Source organism: Lissotriton helveticus, chromosome 11 (assembly GCF_964261635.1).
Source record: "Lissotriton helveticus chromosome 11, aLisHel1.1, whole genome shotgun sequence".
Taxonomy (NCBI): Eukaryota; Metazoa; Chordata; class Amphibia; order Caudata; family Salamandridae; genus Lissotriton; species Lissotriton helveticus.
This window is the reverse complement of record NC_136072.1, coordinates 39,950,699-39,973,569: the sequence shown is the minus strand read 5'-3', so window position 1 is coordinate 39,973,569 and position 22,871 is coordinate 39,950,699. Positions and strand designations below refer to the sequence as shown.

At 40.9% G+C, this 22,871-nt stretch overlaps 1 protein-coding gene across 1 annotated transcript in view; it reads left to right on the top strand.

Moving 5' to 3' along the window:
* LOC144790964 (cytochrome P450 2J5-like) overlaps positions 1 to 22,635 on the top strand; it is a 466,984-nt gene extending 444,349 nt beyond the window's left edge. The window contains exon 9 of the mRNA XM_078665581.1: positions 22,347 to 22,635. Coding sequence (XP_078521707.1) covers positions 22,347 to 22,579 — 233 coding nt within the window. The 3' untranslated portion in view covers positions 22,580 to 22,635. The remainder of the gene's footprint in view (positions 1 to 22,346) is intronic.
* Positions 22,636 to 22,871: the final 236 nt, after the last annotated feature.

The following is a 22,871-nucleotide window of genomic DNA, read 5'->3' as shown; positions in this document are numbered from 1 at the left end:
GGTCTTCACCCCTCCTTAATCAGAAACCCAATGTCCGGCAATTGCTTTAAAGCTTGCATAGTGAAGGTGCATACTGTGTAAATCTGAAAGATGTCTAATATTTAGTTTCACAAGTCCCTCCAAGAAAAGGATAAAATATCTCCTTATTTACTGCATTGTTTTGGTATGCCTCTTCTGTGGTAACAGCCTGCTTGTGAATAATATCATCAACTTCATTAGCTGACATAGGAAGCAACTGCAGAAATCATCCATGCCCTGTTGTGGTATTTATCAGAAGTGCATTTCAGTGTTGAATATCGATTGCTGTTAATTATGCTGCAAAGATGACTCTAATAAAACTTGTTTTTCTCTACTTGAAAGCCTAGTGAGTAATACATTAATTTCTGCATTATCATATTTGATGGGGTGAGACTAACCCTATGACAGAATAGGGTTGCTCTGGAAGGCACCATGGATTTAATGACAGGCCTAGGTATCTTCGAATGTTGATGACTCTCTCCTGCTTTAATGATGTACCTCTGACCGGTGTGAGACCCTGCAGGCAGCGTCAACAGACTCCCACCTGCTGCACTGGAGGATGGGGAGAGAGCTGACACTGCCCCTTCGGCGTGTGCTGCCTGTGTGTTCATCTGTGCCCCAGGACATGGCTGCATTATAATATCATTCATGGAGAAGAGGGTCTTAGATGACATCCACGTGGCACGTGTCTGTTTTTGTTTGTGTGCCTGTGCATCCATGCAACTACCCCTGTGTTTCTTTGATGGATGGTGACTGTACTGCATACTCAGTGGGGATCCGGCCAAGGGCCTTCATTGGCAACACTGCTGGCTGGAGACACTGTGCAGCAAGGCACGGAAACGTGTATGTATAGGAGTGCAGTGACATCACGAGGGTGCTTGGCAGGACATTGACAGCCTGGGTGTTCCTTATCCGGTGCAGTAACAGACGCTGTGTGTTTTGCACCATGGTTGGAGACCAGACACAAGTGCTGTTGTTGGCAGTTGACATGACACTTAATGTGCGCCTGTGTTCACCCTTCTGGGTGCTTCACTGAAGGCACAAGATGCTGTACAGTGTGCGGTAGAGTCAGGTGACATCCTGTTGTACTGCAGGCTGGAGTGGGGGCTGCAGAAGGGAGAGGGTGGTCGCCAACCTGACATCTTTGATTTGTGTGCCCTTTATGTGTGGCGCATCCCATGAGCTCCTGTCCAGAGAGTGCATGATGTTAGACATTGCGGGTCGAGGACCTTATGTCTGTTTGTGCGTGCGTGCACACCGATCTGCACTGCCCTGGGATCACAGACCAGTCCAGGACGGGTCACCTCAGGAGGACCAGGGACCACCATACTTTACTCACAGGCTGTCAGACCTCAGTCACAAACTCAACAAAGCACAGCCAACACCTAAAAACAGTTCTTAAACACCGCAATCTTTTTCTCGCCTAAAAGCACAACGTTAAAATATATTAAAATATATTCTGAGCACCAATGAGGAACTGAAATCTGAGTTAGGCCTAGTAAAACATATAGTAACAGTTATTAATTAGCGTGATGTATCTGTTAGTCTAGTGAAGGTGTTTGAGTGTTACTAACCACACACACGTAGTAGTTAAAGGATCAATAGATGTCTTATGCTAGTCATTTGCCCTCTTTACGAGCAATACAGATTAACCTGACCAGCGCCATTTTGTGGCCTAGTCTGCTTACGGCATTAGTGGAAACCTACCATTATCTTTAGCAAGAGTCGTTCTCTTGGGAAACAGTCCGACAAATGTAGCCAACTGCTGCTTCTGCCCGTTAGGCCTGTCAAGGTTGTAGGTGGGGGTAGGATGGATAAGCACATTCCAGGAGGTGCTGTGCGAACTCTCCTAGCGATGGCAGAAGGGAGTCACCCTCCTCGACCTTGCTATAACGAGCTGAGCTAAAGTAAGGATGCTTTGTGTCCCATATATGGTCTTTCCTTTGCACCAACCTGTACCAACTTGTATTTTTCCTTCTTAGGTAACGGTTTCGAACTGTAACAGTATATATGTGATCTGTTGTTAATGTGCCAGCAGTCTTCTCGGCGGACCTCGAGGGGTTAGGTCGCGAGAGGCTCCTCTGGCAGAGTTGTTTGTTTAATAAATGATTGAACCTTCTACACTGCCAACTGACTGATTAATGGTAATCGGTATTAGGGCTATTAGTAAGTATAGCTCTATATGATCGTAATTATTTTTCGGTACTTCACCAACACTGCCTGACTTTTACTTAACATTAAATACATGCGATTTAATGTTCAAACGTTACATTATGGGACATGAATATGGGCACCGCAGGTCGAACATGCATGGCGAGGTTAGTGCATAATTTAAAACATATAAACTCTGAATTCTCCAGCTCTCCACTCCTACTTCTGTCCACAGCTCCCCGACTTCTGCTGCGTATTCAGTCTCACGGGTTTCAGCCTCTGTCCTCTGTTGCCTTCCCCTCGTCACCAAAGTCTGTTCAGTCTCTGAACAGAATTAAAGTATTTGCATATACACCATCAAATACATGCAAATGCTCTATAGACAAACCAGGTCATTCATAATTTGCTTGTCATTTGCTGCTTCATATTGTGTGAAATTTAATCACACGGCTTAAGTCGTCGCCAGTACTTGTATATACTTGAAAGGAAGCCGTTTATAAAAGTGATCTTATTTTTTAATTTAACAATAATATCCTAACCAAACAAGCATTTGCAATGCAATAGGTCTTGCATTTTCGAAAATCTGACCTATTGGCGTTGTACATGACAACACTTTTTATTAATGTGCACTTTGTAAGTATAGTCGTTGCTTGCAGGTTTTCAAAACACAGAAATAAGAGGCATTGTCATTTACAATACTAATAGATCAAAATCTCGCAAATGCGGGACCTATTGCATTGCAAATGCTTGCTTTAATAGCAGTCCTGGTACTTATTCTGATGTAATCTAAAGCAAGGCTTCCATTGCTGTGCAGTAAAAGGTGGAGGGCTTTGGTGATGCATTCAGCTATTCTTCATAAAAAAAGAACATTGCTGTACATCATAAACCAGCTGGAACACAACAGAATAACCTGAAACAGCATAGTGTTTGCAGGATTCTCCTTTCCCTTGTTCTCAAACCTCTTCCTGACTTTGTGGTCCATCACAGCCCTTCCATTACTTGATTATATTTGTTTTGCATTGCACCCATGTGCCGGCACACAGGCAAGTCACTGTTCCTTCCCTGCCGTATGAGCTTCACTGTTCCAGGTAGATTTGTGGCCCTGCCTCCTTTGTGTCACCATTCCTGGGCAATCCACATGCTCGAGACCACTGTGCCTGATCGCAGCAGGACCCCCAACAGCCCTCTCTTTTGGCCTCCTTTTGTTGTGTCTCAAGCAGCCTGTTTCATCCTCCAGTCATCAGTCCTTTTCAGCGAACTTCGAAACAGGCAGACCATGTCTTCCATAGTGACATCCTTCCTCCCTCGGGATAGGTGTATGCGGTTGGCCCCCTGGAGCCTCATATGACCTTGTGCTGGTCCCATATTGAGCTGAGCACAGTCTCAGCTCCCTCACCTTTGCCACACCACGGCCAGGAGCATTACATACGTTCTCAGGACAGACCGCAGCATTTGCACCCTAATGCACGGCGGATCTCCATTCAGCTCATACCCCTGCTGACCTCATTTTATCTGGATAAATCACGTACCCCAAGACAACTTGATATTCATCACGCCTTCCACAGCCCTGATGAGTCACAGTCTCCTACCTGTGATGAAACACGTGTCGGCTGCGTTTTTTCAAATAAAGAAAAGAATTAAAGACCAATGTTTAATACTACAAACTGTCTTCAATCCATCAACGTTATTCACATTTCTCTTTGCCTCAAGAGACTACCACATTACCAATACTGCTTTTATCTAACGTGTGCACAGTACCTGTTGTTTATTTGTTTCAAGTGTCCGGGCATCTTTGTGCCTGTTTACCATAGAGAGGCTTTCAGGTTTCCCTCTATACTGTTTGCACCGTCGTCACTTTTTCCTAACCTGTCCATCATCACCGCTATTACTTGCACTGTGTGAGCGCCTTATACTGTAAACTGAAACCTCAGCTGAACCCCCACAGTCTCATGCTTGCCTGAGCCAGTGCTCTAATTTCTAGGGCTCATTTATGAGAAATGACGCATCGCTGTGTGAAAGCAGCGATGCGGCACTTCTCAGTCCGCACTCCTTGCGACATACCTGATGCGTCATATTTAATGTATGACGCATGATGTTGCAAAGAGTTACTGATACGTCAATATTTCTGACGTATCTGTAAGCGCAAAAGTGACGCATTGCTGGGGTGTGTCACAAAAGTGACACAACTACAGCAATGCGTCCTTTCACATGGGGCAAGCCCCATGTGAAAGGGCCTGTGTCAGACTTACGCCTGATGTGAGGCAGGCGCAAGATTTTGACGCAACGGCATCCTAGAAGTGAAGCAGTGAAATCCCATAGATTTTACTGCGTCACTTCTACGATGCTTTTTGCGGGGAAACGCCCCCCCTATATACATTATACCTGACCCAGGTATAATGTAGCGCAGGGGTTTATAAAGTGACACATCTGCTTAGATGCGTCACTTTGTAAATAGTGCGCAACAGGAGGCATGTTTTACGCCACCGATGCGTCACAAAAAGTGACGCATCGGAAACGCAAAACTGACACAAGGCTTCATACATAAGGTCCTACATTTGGAATATTACTCTCCAATGACAAATCTCTGCAATGGGAATGGTGTCGCGAGAGCCGACCGAAGTCTTCTCCTCACCAGCAGATCACTTGCAAGCCTTGCGCCTACCCCTGCATCCTTTGTATATCTTTATTAAAAAGGGAAGGTGTGCATATTAGCAGAAACAAGGGGAGAGCGAGTAGCATTTAGGCGGGAAGAGGTTGGGAATGGAGTAATTTTAACTTTATGGCATAAGCCTCCTGGCATTACCTTTAAAATCCCATAGATGGGGAAATTTTTATTTCAAATGAATGTCCGCAGCACTTAGGATAAATGCTGACTCTCTGCGCACAACCTCTCGAAACGAAAAACGTTTTTTGAAAATATTTGCCAATGAAATTCAAATCGATGTTGTAATGAATTGCTTCATCTTTTATTCACTGTTGTTTGTCACATGAATAAATTTGATCATTTTCTCATGGTCGATCAATTCATAATCCACATACTGCTTTTGATAAATTCATCGTCACCCAATGCATTTCGGACTATGTCCTTCATCAGGGGTGTTCTGTAAATAATATAAACACAACATATGTATGATCCCATAGGAAAAGTTAGCTGTACATAAATCAAAACATTAAAACATGTCTGTATGCAGGCAAAAAGATGGAATCAATTAGCATGTTAACTCTTTAAGAAGTGAAATCAAACAAAGTCATTCGTGAATATTCGTAAGGTAAAACGAAAAATAAACCAACGTTAAAAATATCGTCAACTGATTAGAAGGCCACCTATAGGGAAAATACGGGAGTGTACAAACATGTAAAACTCAATGGCAGGTGACGCGGTATACATATCAGTCTGTGCGATGATTAAAACCCATTGGCGTGCAATCACTCGTAACACATTAAAAAGAATTGGCAGATGGTATAGCGTAAATTCTAGCGGTTTGTTCTCAGTGCACTAATGTGCTAATGTGAGAGTTACGTAGGGTATAAACTCAGCAATGTTGAACAAAGTTCACAGAAATATGCAAAATAATGTTATAGCGGAACTTACTGATGATGCGGCGTGGACCTACGCGTCTACTCCATGCGTCTGAAGACGTTAGTGTGTTTCGAATACACGGAAATGAACCCAACTTAAAACATCGGTATAGAAAGAGGACAATGTAATGCCGGCCATGTTGTGATGGTCAAAAAATAATCTGGTGCACAATTGCAAAGTAAACGTATGTGAAATATGTGAGATTGGCTATAGAATGCTTAAAGATCAAACGAAAAATTACTCATTTACAAATAACATGCAAACGCCATACGATCATTAAGACCCAAAGGTTTAGTGGATTGTAAAAATGTAATCCAATGGTTTTCACGTTGCAGCAAAAAATTGTTGTTGTCTCTGTCTTCTCGCTTTGTCACCACTTCAACAGCAGCGAATCTGAACTGACTGATGTTGTGTCTCTTATCTTTGAAATGTGTCGCCAAGTTGGATTTAGCATTTTCAGTTCTTATATTACTTTTGTGTTCATTGATGCGTGTTTTCAACTTTCGTGAGGTTTTGCCAGTGTACACTAATCCACATGGGCATTTAACGATGTAGATCACATTCTCAGTGTCACACGTCGCGTTCAGTTTCAAGTGAATGTCAGTACCTTTCATGGGATGTTTTAAAACTGATCCTTTCATCAAATTATTGCAATTTTTACAGTTGAGACATGGTTGGTTCCCTTTGAAAATGGTGGAAATGGTTGGTCTTGGATGTTTTATTATTTCTTTTAAATTCCTGCCCCTTTTGTACGCAAACAGAGGTTGTTCTTGAAAAAGTTGTTTAAAATCTGGTTATGTGCTGATGATGGGCCAATGTTTGAGTATTGACGCCTTGTAAAGTTTAGAAACAACTGAAAATTTTGAAACAACCACAGGTCTTGTTGTGTTGTCTTGCTTCTTCATTGTTAGTGTGTCCTGACGTTTGAGTTTGTCACAGCGTTCCTTGGCGTTATCTAAGATGTTGTGAGGATAACCTCTCAATTTAAAACGTTTGATCATGCTGTTGGCTTGCGTCTCAAATTCACTTGAAACTGAACGCAACGTGTGACACTGAGAATGTGAATTAGTGGATTAGTGTACACTGGCAAAACCTCACGAAAGTTGAAAACACGCATCAATGAACACAAAGTAATATAAGAACTGAAAATGCTAAATCCAACTTGGCGACACATTTCAAAGATAAGAGACACAACATCAGTCAGCTCAGGTTCGCTGCTGTTGAAGTGGTGACAAAGCGAGAAGACAGAGACAACAACAATTTTTTGCTGCAACGTGAAAACCATTGGATTACATTTTTACAATCCACTAAACCTTTGGGTCTTAATGATCGTATGGAGTTTGCATGTTATTTGTAAATGAGTAATTTTTCGTTTGATCTTTAAGCATTCTATAGCCAATCTCACATATTTCACCTATGTTTACTTTGCAATTGTGCACCAGATTATTTTTTGACCATCACAACATGGCCGGCATTACATAGTCCTCTTTCTATACCGATGTTTTAAGTTGGGTTCATTTCCGTGTATTCGAAACACACTAACGTCTTCAGACGCATGGAGTAGACGCGTAGGTCCACGCCGCATCATCAGTAAGTTCCGCTATAACATTATTTTGCATATTTCTGTGAACTTTGTTCAACATTGCTGAGTTTATACCCTACGTAACTCTCACATTAGCACATTAGTGCACTGAGAACAAACCGCTAGAATTTACGCTATACCATCTGCCAATTCTTTTTAATGTGTTACGAGTGATTGCACGCCAATGGGTTTTAATCATCGCACAGACTGATATGTATACCGCGTCACCTGCCATTGAGTTTTACATGTTTGTACACTCCCGTATTTTCCCTATAGGTGGCCTTCTAATCAGTTGACGATATTTTTAACGTTGGTTTATTTTTCGTTTTACCTTACGAATATTCACGAATGACTTTGTTTGATTTCACTTCTTAAAGAGTTAACATGCTAATTGATTCCATATTTTTGCCTGCATACAGACATGTTTTAATGTTTTGATTTATGTACAGCTAACTTTTCCTATGGGATCATACATATGTTGTGTTTATATTATTTACAGAACACCCCTGATGAAGGACATAGTCCGAAATGCATTGGGTGACGATGAATTTATCAAAAGCAATATGTGGATTATGAATTGATCGACCATGAGAAAATGATCAAATTTATTCATGTGACAAACAACAGTGAATAAAAGATGAATTAATTCATTACAACATCGATTTGAATTTCATTGGCAAACATTTTCAAAAAACGTTTTTCGTTTCGAGAGGTTGTGCGCAGAGTCAGCATTTATCCTAAGTGCTGCGGACATTCATTTGCATTACAACACCTTCTGTCAGGGGGTGGTATCTTTGTAGCACACCGCAGCTCTTCACTTTGATTCAAAGAGGCAGTGCGCAATCCAACCCTTGTTTTTGACATTTTTATTTCACCTTTCTTTTAGCGATAGCATACTTCTACCGTCATTTTCACTGAGGTTTGCCTGACAGTGCTGAATGGAGGTACGCCCGATGTAGAAGCCACATGTGTGCTTGGCTGTTTTCAGTGCGGATGTACGACATTACAACGCATGCTTTTACATCGCATGCTTTTACAACGCGAGTTTTACAACGCATACCATTACAACACATAGTGCTTTGGGGCGCTGGATAGTGAATTATTTAATTTACTATTCCAACTCCAGTCCCCGTGGATAGTAGGGAAGGTGTTGGATAGTAAATTAAATATATTCCCTATCCTAGAGCGCCCCCCAGGGCAATGCGTTGTAATGGTTTGCATTGTAAAAGCTGCGATGTAAAAGCACTGCGTGGTAAAAGTTGCATGTAAGTGATGTTCCCCTTTCAGTGCCATTCAAATTAACTGTGAAAGAAGATGTCCAGATACGCAACATCTTTGATCCTTAGAACTTATATTATTCACAATCTCCAGCTTGCATTAATAATGGAACAGTGTCATCTAGTGGCATGATCTATCCTTACACCTTGAATTTGAAAAGGAATAGGTGGATTGTGGTAGAAGAAATACTCTGTCCTCTTATAATAAATGCTCAAAAAACAAAAGTAGTCATTTTTGGCCATTTCCCCAAAAAAGCTTTATTGAAATGGCATGTGGGTAAGGAAATCATTAATACCACGAGATCGTACAATTATCTCGGGTGCTGGCTAAATGAAACAGGTAAACCAACATCACATATGCACAAAATGAAGGCCAGAGCACAGTCAACAATCTTTTCGCTATACAAATTAAATGAGTTAATGCACAGTCCAACGTCAGCCCCTATTAGAAAAGTAATACAAGCTAAAATTAGGGCAACTGCAGTTTATGCACAGCAGGCATTTCCAGGCAAAATGGACGCAATGTTGGACAAAGTGCAATGCCTGGCCTACAAACATATTTTTAAACTTCCCAAATATACTCGCAACAGCCTAATTTGTTTGGAATTCGGCCTAAGGCAGCAAAGCAAGGAATGCCTGGGAACGCATGCAAAGTATTACTATCAAGTGTTAACAGCTCCAGTCAGAAGCTTAAAGAGTACGCTTAAGCCAATTTATGAAGAGACATCCAACCCGTGGCAAGGTTACAAGCAAAAAGCACTGGAAACACTGGGCCTGGCAATTGAAAACTGGCAGGAGGAGTCAATAAACTATCTGCCCATTAAAAATGCAATCAATAAACAATGTTTCCAACTGTCGCGCACAAATGACCTCATGGAATATGTAACAGGAAGAGGGCCACCAAGGTTGCTAACATCATATACTGGGCATAAAATCCAGCCCTATCTCAATCAAGCTCTGGGAAGGAAAGCACTCAAAAACATTACATGGGCCAGACTGGTGCCCCTCCAAATCAAAGAATCAAACCCTGGGTGGAAGTCTCTTGATCACAAAATCAGATGTAGACTCTTCAACTACAAACACAAATCTTTACTACACTTTATTTATTGATGTCCCAGTATGGTTCAGCCTCGTCAGATTCTTTTAAAACAAATCTGGCTGCGTAACAGGATTCGAACAGTAAAAGAAGCCGTTTCGGTATTTTTTTCCCTGCACTCTTCCGTCGGACTTGGCCAGGTTTGGGAAATACATGGCCGAGCTACGAATTAGGCTTATTGAGGAAGAGGGCCTAGGCAAGATGAAAGACAATGTGGCTTAACAAGTACCACTAACCAGTCGGCGAAGGTGTTATTTTAGCTAGTAAATTTTATAACTTACTTGAATCTCTGCAAAAATGTTGAACTGGCAGTTTCATGCCGTCTTATCATTGTATATACTTACTTTTTTTTGTACAAAGCTTTGATAGTATTGCATGTAAATGTTTTTCTTTTATAACTGTTGCTTCAATTTTCTTTTAAACTGTATGTAAGACGTATTGCAAATGGTTTTAAGTAACTGTGCAATATAAATAAAATTATTCATTCATTCATACTCTTGCGGAACTCCGCAGAAACTTGTGGAGTTTTCCGATAACTCTGCAAGTTCGGCCCAGGCCTACTTATGAGTTCTGTATAAACATTTTCATCTTGAAAACATGCATTTCATCTTAGTATATATATATATTGATTCAACCAAGCAAATGCTTCAAGCTTAGTTCACTAGGCTGCACACAGGAGAGCTACTTACAGGTAGCTGGAGAGCTACTGGTTGGAGAAGCCTGCTCTAGAAACTGAATACCAATGAGCGCCTGCTTGACATTCTTTTATACTTTGATTTGGCCAAACTAAAATCAGACTCATGGAGAATCTTAAAGAATTCCCTTGAACTTTCTTTATTGAGACAGTGTCAACAAAACCTAGAATTCATCATTCATATTATAATAAAATATCTCCTTCAGAATCTACTTGGAACAGCTTTACACGTTTATCATGCAAGTTAGTATAGGAGTACCCCAACAAATATGCCCATTGAACATAAAAATAAATTGTAATCACGTAAGCCTTTTGAAAGTAGTATAATGTAAATAATTGACACCAATTGAAATGATTGCAAAATCTATCAATTTTCAAGGCTTTCTGAATAACCACAGTTGGGATATTTATCTCCCATTTAAAATTACACAGCTCAAGTTAGTTGATTCCTATAGTATGCTGTTTCTCATCTCTATGATGAATATCCCTTATCTCTCTCTGCAAGCCCTCTCTCAAAGTATTATTATTCACTGTCCTTGGGGGTAAGTAAATGTTCCAAAGTAAAATTTGTATAGGTGCACTTACTGTACAGATCAGTACCACAGTAACAAACCGCAGGCAGATTCCTGGGCACAGGCTATATAAGAAGTTGAGGCAATCTTAGGTGCTATCGCAGATCTCCTGCTCCTGGTTAATATCACTGGTAAATCTGATACTCTAAAAGTTGAAAAGATCGCAGGAGCGTCTTTACTCTCCAGGTGGATAGGTACATTTTACTTGCAGTTGATTGACATCATTAACTAAACGTGATGGAGGAGATCTTATGAAGTCAGTACATTTCAGGTGTTTATTTATTATTCATATATTTTTAAGGGATCAGTGACATAATATTGATCCAACAAATATCAAGAACAACAAATATCATAAATTAAATATTGAGAACTAAAATATTGACTCCGCATACATAACTATGATTATCACTAATATAGAGCACACAAATATCGTCAACAAAAATATCAAACTTTGCATATATCGATAACAAAATTATCGGGATCACAAATATTGTTACTTATAGACATATACCATGTCAAAAATATTGATTATCACAATATCAAATACAAAATCATAGTCAAGCTAACAAATAAATTCAATAAACACCAAAAACTCTATTTTTATATAGACCAATTACATAAAAAAAAACTAAACTTATAACAAACATCTATAACTAAATTAAAATATATGACATCACCCAAAAATTAAACATTAAACCCCTAAAAAGCAGTACATGTATAAAAATACAATAACTACACCTAAAACATTATTATGAACCATAAAGACTTGAATATAAATAACAATATAAAATATTATATTGAAACAAATAAATTCATATTTAAATAAATGCAATTATATATATAATAATACTAAATGAAAACATAAATTAGCATTGCCCAAACAACCGTTTAACTGATAAAAGAAATCTAATTTTACTAAACAGACCACAAAAATAACACTATATATAACTTTAACCAATCAAACAACTCAAGCAAGTAAACAACCAATATAAATAAGGCACAGTGATTCAAGCAAATAATGACTCCACAAACAACAAACACCGCAAGAGTAGGAAACTCGCTATAAACAATTATAGAAGAAAATATAAATTTCTACAACTACATATCAAAGTAAGTAATACTTATATTTAAACTAAACATCCTGGGGTCGATTCCGATTTTGGCTGGAAACGTTTTTCCCGAAATGGACCTGTCATATTTTCCGACCGAACTATACACACACCTTCCAAATGGCTGAGTACGATGCGATGCTTGAAAATTACAACCGACTCGGCTGTAAAAAAAATTACGTCCGAGTAGGCAGGAAAGGAGCCTGAGGCGATAGACTCGTACGCGCAAGATTCGAGATAGACATGCGCGATTGGATAAATGGCTGCTCCGTCTCGTCCCCGTTGATTGTGTTCTGGCGCGAATCGGAGCTTAAATACGCCCTGTCCGAATTCTGTGACGTGCTGGAAGCGGCACCCTGTACGACGCGTAGAAAAAACACATCGTATTTGCGTGTCCGGAAACTGGTTGGGAAAAGCCTCCATATGACTCGATTTCCATGTTTCCTGAGCCTGTTCGGTCGTGAAATAGAGCACGAATCGGAGCGGACGATTCAGTCGGAAATTTGCCTGTAATACGCATCGTACTTGCTCGTTTGTAGAAAAAAGCTCCAGATACGAGTCAGTCGTAAGGTAAGCCTACAAATAGCATTGGGAAGGCATTTTTAGTGACATCGGAATCGACCACTAAATATTACTAAACTATAAAAATGTTTATTTATAAGTAAATAGTAACACAATCTGTAACATTTATCATTGTACACAGAAAGTAAAGAAAACAACTTCTAAACTAACAAGCTTCAACAAAATCTCAACTTCAACAACACACCAATATTATAAAATTGAGTGAGTATGCATAAATAATAAATGTGAAACTCACCCAAACAGCACCCAAAAACAACTAGTGCTTGGGATCCCCTTTTAGGGAAATATCCCTGTTAGCATCTACCGCTGTGAGGAACACAACTTGAGGAGTAACTGGATTGTCACATGCAGTTCTTCGTGATTCTCTTTACCTGTTTTGCGGATGTTGGAGCCCGTCTGCAGTCCTGCAGCCACCCGTGAAGCTGGACTACATAACAATTCCCTACCTCCTCTAATGTGTCGGCCATCTTAGACTAGTCACCCCTCCTTACTTAACCATTCCTAAGGATTCGGCCATTTTAAACTAGTCACCCTCACTATTCACACATGCCCACTTCTTAAGTTGAACTACCCCACCCTTCTCGCAATTACAATAGCACTGAATCAACACTCCCGACAAGCCTGTTAGATCTCCTAGCCCTCATTACACCATCCCCCCTTACCCACACAACATCCTCCACTTAACTACACCTCAACTCTCAATATGGAACCCTCAGGTACGTACACTTATAAAATCAACTACCCCCCTGAGCTCCCTAAAAAAAACGCCAAACGTTTTAAACACAACTTCCTGAAGTCCTACCCTGAAACTCCCTTTGCGGACACTTACCTCTCACTAAACAAGGGAGTCAAAACCACCGATATCATCTTCTACACCAAACATAGAGCGCAATGGAGGAAAACCTTCCTCACCTTACTAACGATCTGCGCCACTAGGAAGTCCGCTCATGGCCTAGCACTTTCCTTTGCACCATCCCATTCCTTCCCAGCGAGAGCAACCATCACTATCCACAACAACGGCATTATCCTGATTCAATCCACGGACCAGAACCTTAACCTGTTCGATAACTTGTTCCCCACCTTCAAAGAACATGTCTCCAATCCTCCGACTCCCACCCATCTGACCTCCAATCATAGCACCCAAGACTCCACAGCGCCTCCTACAGCTAGTCCCCTCACCCCTCCCACCTTCCCTCCTTCTCCCCTAGCACCGAATGACAATGACACACCCCTCCTCCCTCTCCCCAGTACTCTTGTCACACACTCACCTGTTATAGTTACCTCACCCCCTCCGTTTCCAGGCGGAGATCACTCCTCTTCTTACATCACCCCCACCCCCACTCCGCCTTCCTTCTCCCATACCCCTCCCCTCCCACTGCCAGCTGGACACTCAGAACACCCTACCTCCTTCAACTCCACTCCCTCATCCGACAACAGGTCCATTTCCCCTCCGAGGACCCTCTCCCCTCCCATCCTTAGACCCCATTGCCACATTGGCACTCCCAGCATCCCTATCCCACACTCTTCCCCCACCTTCCTTCCGCCCCCTTCCACCACCCCCTCACCAGTCCCACCCCTCCCCTACCCTAGCTTCCCCTCACAATGGCATACCCCTCTCCCACTACAGTACCCTTGACACTTATTCACCCTCAGCTCCCATCACTAACTTCAAAGAGCTACTCTCTATTCAACCCAGACATCCCTTACCCACCATTACCTCTTCTCCTAACAAGTCCCCCACCCATCCTATTCACTCTCTCACACAAAACTCTCCTCACTCGATCTCAATCCCCGCTCGTAATTCCGCCACCCGTCCTCGACCTACCATCAATCCACTCTCAGAATACGACATACGCTCCCTCCTACGCTCCTATGATCCCGTTCCCCTGAACCACATAGCCACCACACACCTTCCCATCCCCACTATCCACTCCAACCCTCTTAGGCCCCCCACACACAACAATAGAGGCTCCGTCCCTAATAACCTTAAAAAAGTCTCCCTCACTCTAGAACCCGCATCCTCCCTTATCACCCCATGGCTCAAATGCACACTACTCAACTGCAGATCGGCCCCTAGACACTTCTCCGACATAGCTGACCTTATCAACACATTAGACCTTGACCTGACCATTCTCACTGAAACCTGGTTAACAGTATCCTCTACGCCAATCATTGACATTCTAGTTACCCCCAATTATCACATCATTAGACTGGACAGGAATGGCAGGACAGGCGGTGGAATCGCATGCATTTATAGGAGTAACTTCTCAGTTACCAGAGCCACTTCCCCTATAATCTCCTCCTGTGAATACATCTGCCTCGACATCATCAGCAGGGGGCAAACCTGTATGCTCTCTACATATTATTTACCACCCACCGGGGGACAACCTCACCTTCACCCAACAACTCATGGACACGATCACAACCAACTCCGGTCATCAAAACACTCAAATATTCCTTGGAGACTTCAACCTCCACTGGAATGATCACAATGACACGGTAGTAAATAGTCTCAAGAACTTCCTCAATGCTCTTGACCTCACCCAAATCTGCAACAGCCCCACTCATGACAAAGGCTCTATCCTCGACCTAATCATCTCCAAAGAGGAATCTACCCAACTTGGGTCAATCCAACCCTGTGACTGGTCTGACCACCACATTATCACATTCTTCATCAACGAAAATGTCAAAATCAACCCGGTTCAATCCACCAAACTTAAGGTCTGGAAAAGAGACTTGAAAAAACTCAACCCTAACTCATTACCTTCCCCCAGCTGCAATCTTCTCCTTCCCCCTACTGGTGCCTCAGACGCTCAGGCTCTCACTGACCATTACCTTAATTCTATGACCTTAATAATCAATGAGGTCGCCCCCCTGCAACTTAAGAGAGTCTCCGCTAAGAACTCAAAACCATGGTATGATGGTAGGCTCAATGAAGATAGACGAGCCATGAGACTGGCAGAGCGCAACTGGAGATCAGCCCCCTCGGCTCTGCACCTTAAAGCTCTTAAGGAAAAGAGAAACGCCTACTTCAGGAAAATCAAATGCTTGAAAGCAGATTTCTTTAGCCACCAGCTTGACAAAGCAAAAAACCGGCCAAAAAAACTGTTTGAGCTAATCAGAACACAATCCAAGGAACAACCTCAACAATCACATATCACTACGAGCACTCTACCGTCATGTGAAGAATTCTCTGCCTTCTTTAATCTAAAGACAGATAATATCAGGAACGACCTCCTCAATGATCTAAGCCTTTACTCTAGCCCACACAGCATCACACCCATTGAACTAAAAAACAATGCTACATGGTCGTCCTTTGACACCTACACAGAAGAAACAATTGGCAAACTGCTCAGTACCGTGAAACCTTGTAATCACCTCACGGACCCCCTCCCTGCAAACGCTGTAAAGGACTTCATCCCACTGCTTCTCCCGCTCTGGACCAAAATTATTAACAGCTCACTTCAACAAGGACTCATCCCCGACTCCCTCAAAGTGGAACAAGTTTCGCCTATACTCAAGAAACCCACAGCAGACCCTACTGACCTAAACGATTACCGTCCTTTCTCCAATATTCCTACCCTGGCCAAACTGTTGGAAAAATGCGTCCAACTCCAATTGACAAAACACATTGATCAGTTTGACCTCCTCAACTCTCATCAATCAGGCTTCCGAGCAGGACACAGCACGGAAACAGCCATGACACAAATAATTGATGACGCTCTCCAAATCTTAGATCAGAATGATACCTGCCTACTCATCCTACTTGATCTCTCATCAGCCTTTGACACCGTCAAACACGAGAACCTACTCGAGCTGTTGAATATCAGAATGGGTCTATCAGGGACTGTACTCAAGTGGTTTACCTTCTTTCTGCATAACCGGACCCAGAAATTCAAGATCAACAACTCGATGTCCTCACCCGTTCCCGTAACACTAGGCGTCGCACAAGGATCCTCCCTATCCCCAACATTGTTCAACCTAGTCATGAAACCACTCACCACTTTGCTGCAAGCATCTAATGTACAATTTCACATGTACGCTGATGACACCCAACTCTACCTCAAAATACAATCCCCTGAAGACATCAAACTACTCAACTCATCGCTTAAGAAGACCCAGACATGGCTGGCCGAGAATGACCTCAAACTTAACGCTCTAAAATCGGAATTCCTTCTTATTTCACCTCCCGCTAAAATCTCTATCACTCAGACTTGGCTTAAACCCCTAACTGCACTCAACGTCCAACCTACCATCGTGGATTCAGCGAAATCTTTAGGCGTAACCCTTGACACCAATCTCAATATGCAACATCATATCAGCAAGGCAACTAAGGGAGCTAATTTCCAACTAAATACTCTGAGGAAGATTAAACCCTTCCTCCCAGCCAAGGACTTCCAAACCGCAGTACAAGCGCTAGTCATTCCTCGGATAGACTATGGAAGCGTCGCCCTCTGTGGTCTCCCCCTCTCAGCTACCGCACCACTAAGAGCCTCTATGAACTCTGCAGCGAGACTTATCACTGGATCAAAAAAACGCTCGCACATTTCCCCTGACTTAAAATCCCTGAACTGGCTGCCTTAGGAAGCTAGAAGCCATCTGAAAAGCGCCTGCATGACTCACATGGCTGTACACCACAACTCGCCGAGCTACCTCACCCAGAAGCTGACAATTTCAGGTGGCTCAAGAGCCACTAGAAGCACAAAAAATCTTCTTCTAAAACCTCAAAGATTCTGGAAGGAAAAAACTTATAAACGCTCCTTCTCAGGAATGGCACCCAGGATCTGGAATGCCCTCCCTCCAGAAACCAGACTTATCTCCTCCACTGCATTCTTCAAAAAAGAAGTCAAAGCGATCCTCATGGCTAAATTCACCTGAACATTTGCCTTGGATCTACTGAGACTTTTCGGTTATCCTCTTACTATATGTCATGTCTGATCTACTATGTTCCTTGTTTCCCTATTTTATTTGCTCTCCATTGATAACCTACAGTCATTTCGTGCACAATAACCCTGTTATTCACTCGCTCGTTTTTCTTATTCCATGTATTTGTAAAGCGCTCTGATATCTGCAAGGTTCTTGTTCGCGCTATATAAAACTTTCAAAATAAATAATAAATAAACCTCAAGAAACTCGCAAAAAATATCAATTTAAGTGACTTTAATTTTTTTTACTCTGTCTTCAGAAAACAAACATCTGCTCCAAGTTTGCAAAACCATGCAACACATCTTAAAAAATCTAAATAAGTAATTAAAATGAAATGAACTTCAATTTAAATATATTAATCACTGACATGCAAAATTGAACTATAATATATTTATATGATTAAACTAATGACAGAAGGAGCCAAATTTATCACTTCACAACAAGGAAAGCAATTTTTGATTCATATGCGCTACACCTACAGCCAAGAAAGTGCTTTGACAGAAACTATGAACTGTAAATGTACTAAATATTATTCTAATGCAGGCTATGGAAGGGCAACTACCAAAAAAAAAGTTGTAATTAATGTAAAAGAGCACAAACACTCTTCAAATGTTACAGAAATTGAAGTGAGAGAAATGTTACAAGACTTAACAGAGTGAAGCACCAGTTCTCAGGAACCCACAACCAAAATCATTAAAGACATATTACCTAAAGTCCCAGAACACATAACTGGTAAACTACCATTAATCCCCACTTTAAATGGTTGGCGGAAACCAAGGATTTGGGGGACATTCTCACCCCTTTCCTATCAGAGTTCGACTTTGATCCCTTTCTTTGGACCCCCCTTCACAGCAGTATCTACACCCCAAAGAATATGACCCTGTTTGCTGCGATATACAGGTAAGTCATTTTTATACTATATACACAATGCCTAGACTGCCCAGATATGGCCCGAACTCCATCAATAGGTAGATGGCATTTTTTACATTTATCATGCATATGTGTGCATTCAACACATAAGCAGTCGGAATGCTCACACAGGCATTGATATACATGGAAAACCAATCACCACCTCCGCAAGAACTCTGCAGCCACACAGTGGGCACCATAGTCAACTCGTAATACGGCGGTGGGAAGACTTCTGGTACTGCAGTCTTCTAGAGGCCACTGCTGCGGTGGTCAGGTGTCAGTATTAAACAATGGGGATACCCAGTAATGTGCAGAACCTAGGGATATTAAAAGAGAAGTGGTTCTGCCACAACACACTTGCCAAAATTAAACTTTTAAACTTTTTTATCCCCTTCTACCTTGGGATTACATTTATTGTTATAAACAAATCTGTGTAAACACATATTTTAAAAAAAGGATGAAAGAAGGCACAAACTAATTGTACTATTTGGAAGCGTATTTCGACTTTATATGAAAAAAATCATGTGTCAATGTGGCACAGGACATGTACACATAAATATGAAAGTGAAACAAAAGAGAAGTGAGGTGCTTTTTACATATGCCACAACTTAATACAATAGGTGCATAAATACATGAAAACAACTACATTTAGGGATAGCGTGAAAACATGGTGATAATAGCAGGTTGAAGTGGAATTCTGTTCCTTCTATTTACGATGGTTAGGTTGGATTAGAGTGCTTCTAGTTATGCGTCGACGTTTCAACCCTTGAATTATGGTGCAGTATGAGAGCATCCCCTCTACATTCAAAACCGTTACAAAGCCCTAAAAAGGGACTTCCTTGTTCCAACAAACAGTAGCACCTAACTATGACTTGCCTCCTGTAAAAGCAACTCAAAATAACACCAATAAACTGTAAAACATAGGTTCAAATCCTTGCGTGTTGACTGTACCTTTTATCCTTGTGAGGTTGACAAAATAATTACTTTTAGATATTATTAAATAAGTTTTATTTAGCCGAAAATGTCCATGGGTGAATGTATGCTTTATAAATTCATGACACAGCTATATACAGAGGGATTGAGGCAATACAGTACCACACGTAACAGCCAAATAAGTAGGTTAAATTATTAATCTGTGTGTGGTACACAGAACCAGGAGTAAAACCCCTCTCTACTAAAATTTGAAAGAAACTTCAAAACAACATTTATCACTAGTGGGCCAGCACTCAAAGAAGTTTAACAACATGTCTGTTTAGTGAGAGTTCAGCATATGTTCACCAATGATTTGTACTGAAGGCACACCTAAATATTTGATACACAACGTAAATCACTACATCTGACAAAAGTGTCTCAGATCAATTATTCTTTATTCATGTTCTTCATTTAAAAACGCCATTGCATAGTAGATATAGTAGCCAATGTGTTTCGTCCTGCACAGACTTCTTCAGGGCTACAAAAAATACATACAAAATATTTACAATAAGTACAACTATATCCAATTTTTTTAAAAACAGGCAGTGCACTATTTCTACACACTTATTTTAATTTACTCAAAATTCTACAAACACAAAGTGCTTCATATAAGTAGTATAAGGTTTGTATAATAGAAACCTATACAGAGTAACACAATTAGCTGAACACGTTATCATGATTGGACATCTTCTATTCATATTTATTTTAAAAACTCTAAACACAAATTTTATGTACGTTGGACAACTTTCCTAATGCATATTCAAAAGTCCCGTTTTTTCATACATTTCACATATTACTGTCTAATGGTATTATTCAAGTAACTTTTTTTAAAATTCTAGATAGGCATAGTTAGTAAATTTCAGAGGGAGAAGTCTTATATTGAAGCATACCTCCAATATCTATTCAAAGGTTTTTTGTTACAATTTTGTAATGTGCTTCTCGCCCTAAATGCGCCGGCTATACCAAGATGTGGGTCCCAGGCTCGCTGTGCCACCGGATTCTATTCTAGCTGATAAGAGTTTAAACCCCGAAACCGGTCCTAGGATGCATGTTTTCGGTCCAGGGAGGACCTGGCTTGGCAGTTCCGACTGGACTGTTCCTATGAGGTACAGGGTCAAGACTGATTTGCATTTGCCAGGTCTTAACTGAGGTGACATGGTGAGCAAAAGAATGATGAATTTAACCCAGAGCTCTTTACTGGGGGTGAATGTTTTGATTTGCTCTGCATTCCATCCATCAATTGTGTGTTTTTTGTAGTAATATATATAGAGCCAAATAACAAAGTAGTAAAAATGTAGCATTGGTGATATATATCAACTTTATTTTCATTAATATTTTACAAACATACAGACGTCAAAACCATAAAACACGCAAAATATTCCCAAATGTTGTGCATTTTACAGAGTGAGTTTACAGGTAAAAAACTAGGCAAGATCTAATGAAAAAATATTTCCAGCAAGTAGTAATCACCAAAATTGTTTGATGTTATCACAGGATTCGCTGCATTCACTGTGTTCAGTGAATGCTAAAACAAGAAACGAAATATACACATAAAGTCAGAAATGCAGCTGTAGGGTAGGGATTTCTTTTATATTAATTTACATAAAGTGACTTCAGGTGAATAACATTCTGTGTTTAAACCCATAAAAAATTGCAGCGGCTCCATTAGGCTGGTGCTGCTATGAAGGGGGGGCTGAGAGGGGGTTTGCTACCTGGCACTAAAATACACTACAAAATACATAGACAGCATAGCAGCATGCCTAAAGTGTGGGTGGCATATTAACAAATGTCCAGTGTGATAATAACAAGTGTGCATGCCTAAAGTGTGGTTGGCATATTAGCAGATGTATTGTGTAATAGTAATAAGCGCGCACTCGCCCCAACGGACCTTAGCAGCATTTATTACATTAAACCAGCCCAAATATACAATAAATACTGTTACACAATAGAAGGAAATAAAATGCACGCACAAGGCCAGAAAAAAAAACACAAGTACATTACCAAATAAAACCCATGTATTCTCACAAGGGGTGAACATGTTTTGTAGCCAAAGTGCATTCAGGCGAAAACAAACAAATAAAAAGAACATAAAAGAACTCTAGCAGCATGCGCGTCCCTGCTCTTTCCAGCAGCAAAACTCCATGGGAGTTAACTGGTAAGGAAAGGTGGGACATGCACCAACCATCAGCTATTAGCACACAATAAATGACACACACAAAAGCCATTCCTAGGCAGAGGAGGAGTCAGAACCCACAAAGTAGATACAAGAGACCGCCTGACAGTACAAGCGCTGTTTAGGCTCGACCTAAAAACTAGGGCAGTGCAAATTGAAATTAGCACAATGTTGAGTCAGTTACAAACACACCTCCCATTTGCCTGAATAACCAGCAAGTTGAGATTGTAACCAGTAAAGCTTACTGACCTAAGTGCTCTGTATCCCCTGATTATCTACTCCACTTTTATCTCAGTATCTAAAATAAATAGTAAAAAATACACCACTGCCTTCTGTTCAGATGCAATTTCAATGCACACTTTTTTTCATACAGCTTTCATCACCAAAGGTGCCAAACCTGAAAGCCCTTGGATTTTCCATTTCTTGTTAAACTAATCCCTTCTCCCCTTTTACTTAACCTCAACTATGTTTTATTTGTGCTCCTTTCTCCTTCTTTTCACTTCTAACATCTTTGTTATTTCAATTTAATTATATGGAGATTTTTGTATCCTGAGATAATGAAACTGAAAGTAATACATCTCTTGGCATGGCACGAGCATGATATAACAAAATAAAAGTCACTCACTAGTCATTTGGGATGGACTCTGATATCTCAGCTGATCACATGTGTCCAAGTCTGACCAAGATTGCCAATTCTTTTCGCAGGGCATCGTGTCTGCCTGGGGGAACAGCTGGCGAGGACGGAGCTCTTCATCTTCTTCTCCAATCTTCTGCGACACTTTACATTCCACCTGCCTGAGGGGGTGAAGACAGTCAACCTTGACTTCATCATGGGAAGCGTATTGCAACCACTGCCTTATCAAATCTGTGCTCTTCCAAGGTGTGCTCTTAGTCACCACCTTGCAGAAGAGTCTCAGCAGAGGGTCGCTTCCATCTAACTTCATTGCCTCAGAACAAAAACTGAACAGAGAAGGACATCATGCTCAAACTTGAAATGGCCTCAACATAGTTTTACAAAATAAAACAATAGTTTTTTTGTTTTTAGCAATTGTACATATATGTCCATGCACAAAAGCAAAATACATTGTATTGATGAAAAGATATGGTTTAAAATTGGAATATCAGTTGCCCGTGAAATGACAATGATTGCAAAACAAAAAAAAACACATCTGTGCAAATTGTGCAATTACATCTATATATATATACATATATATATATATATATATATAT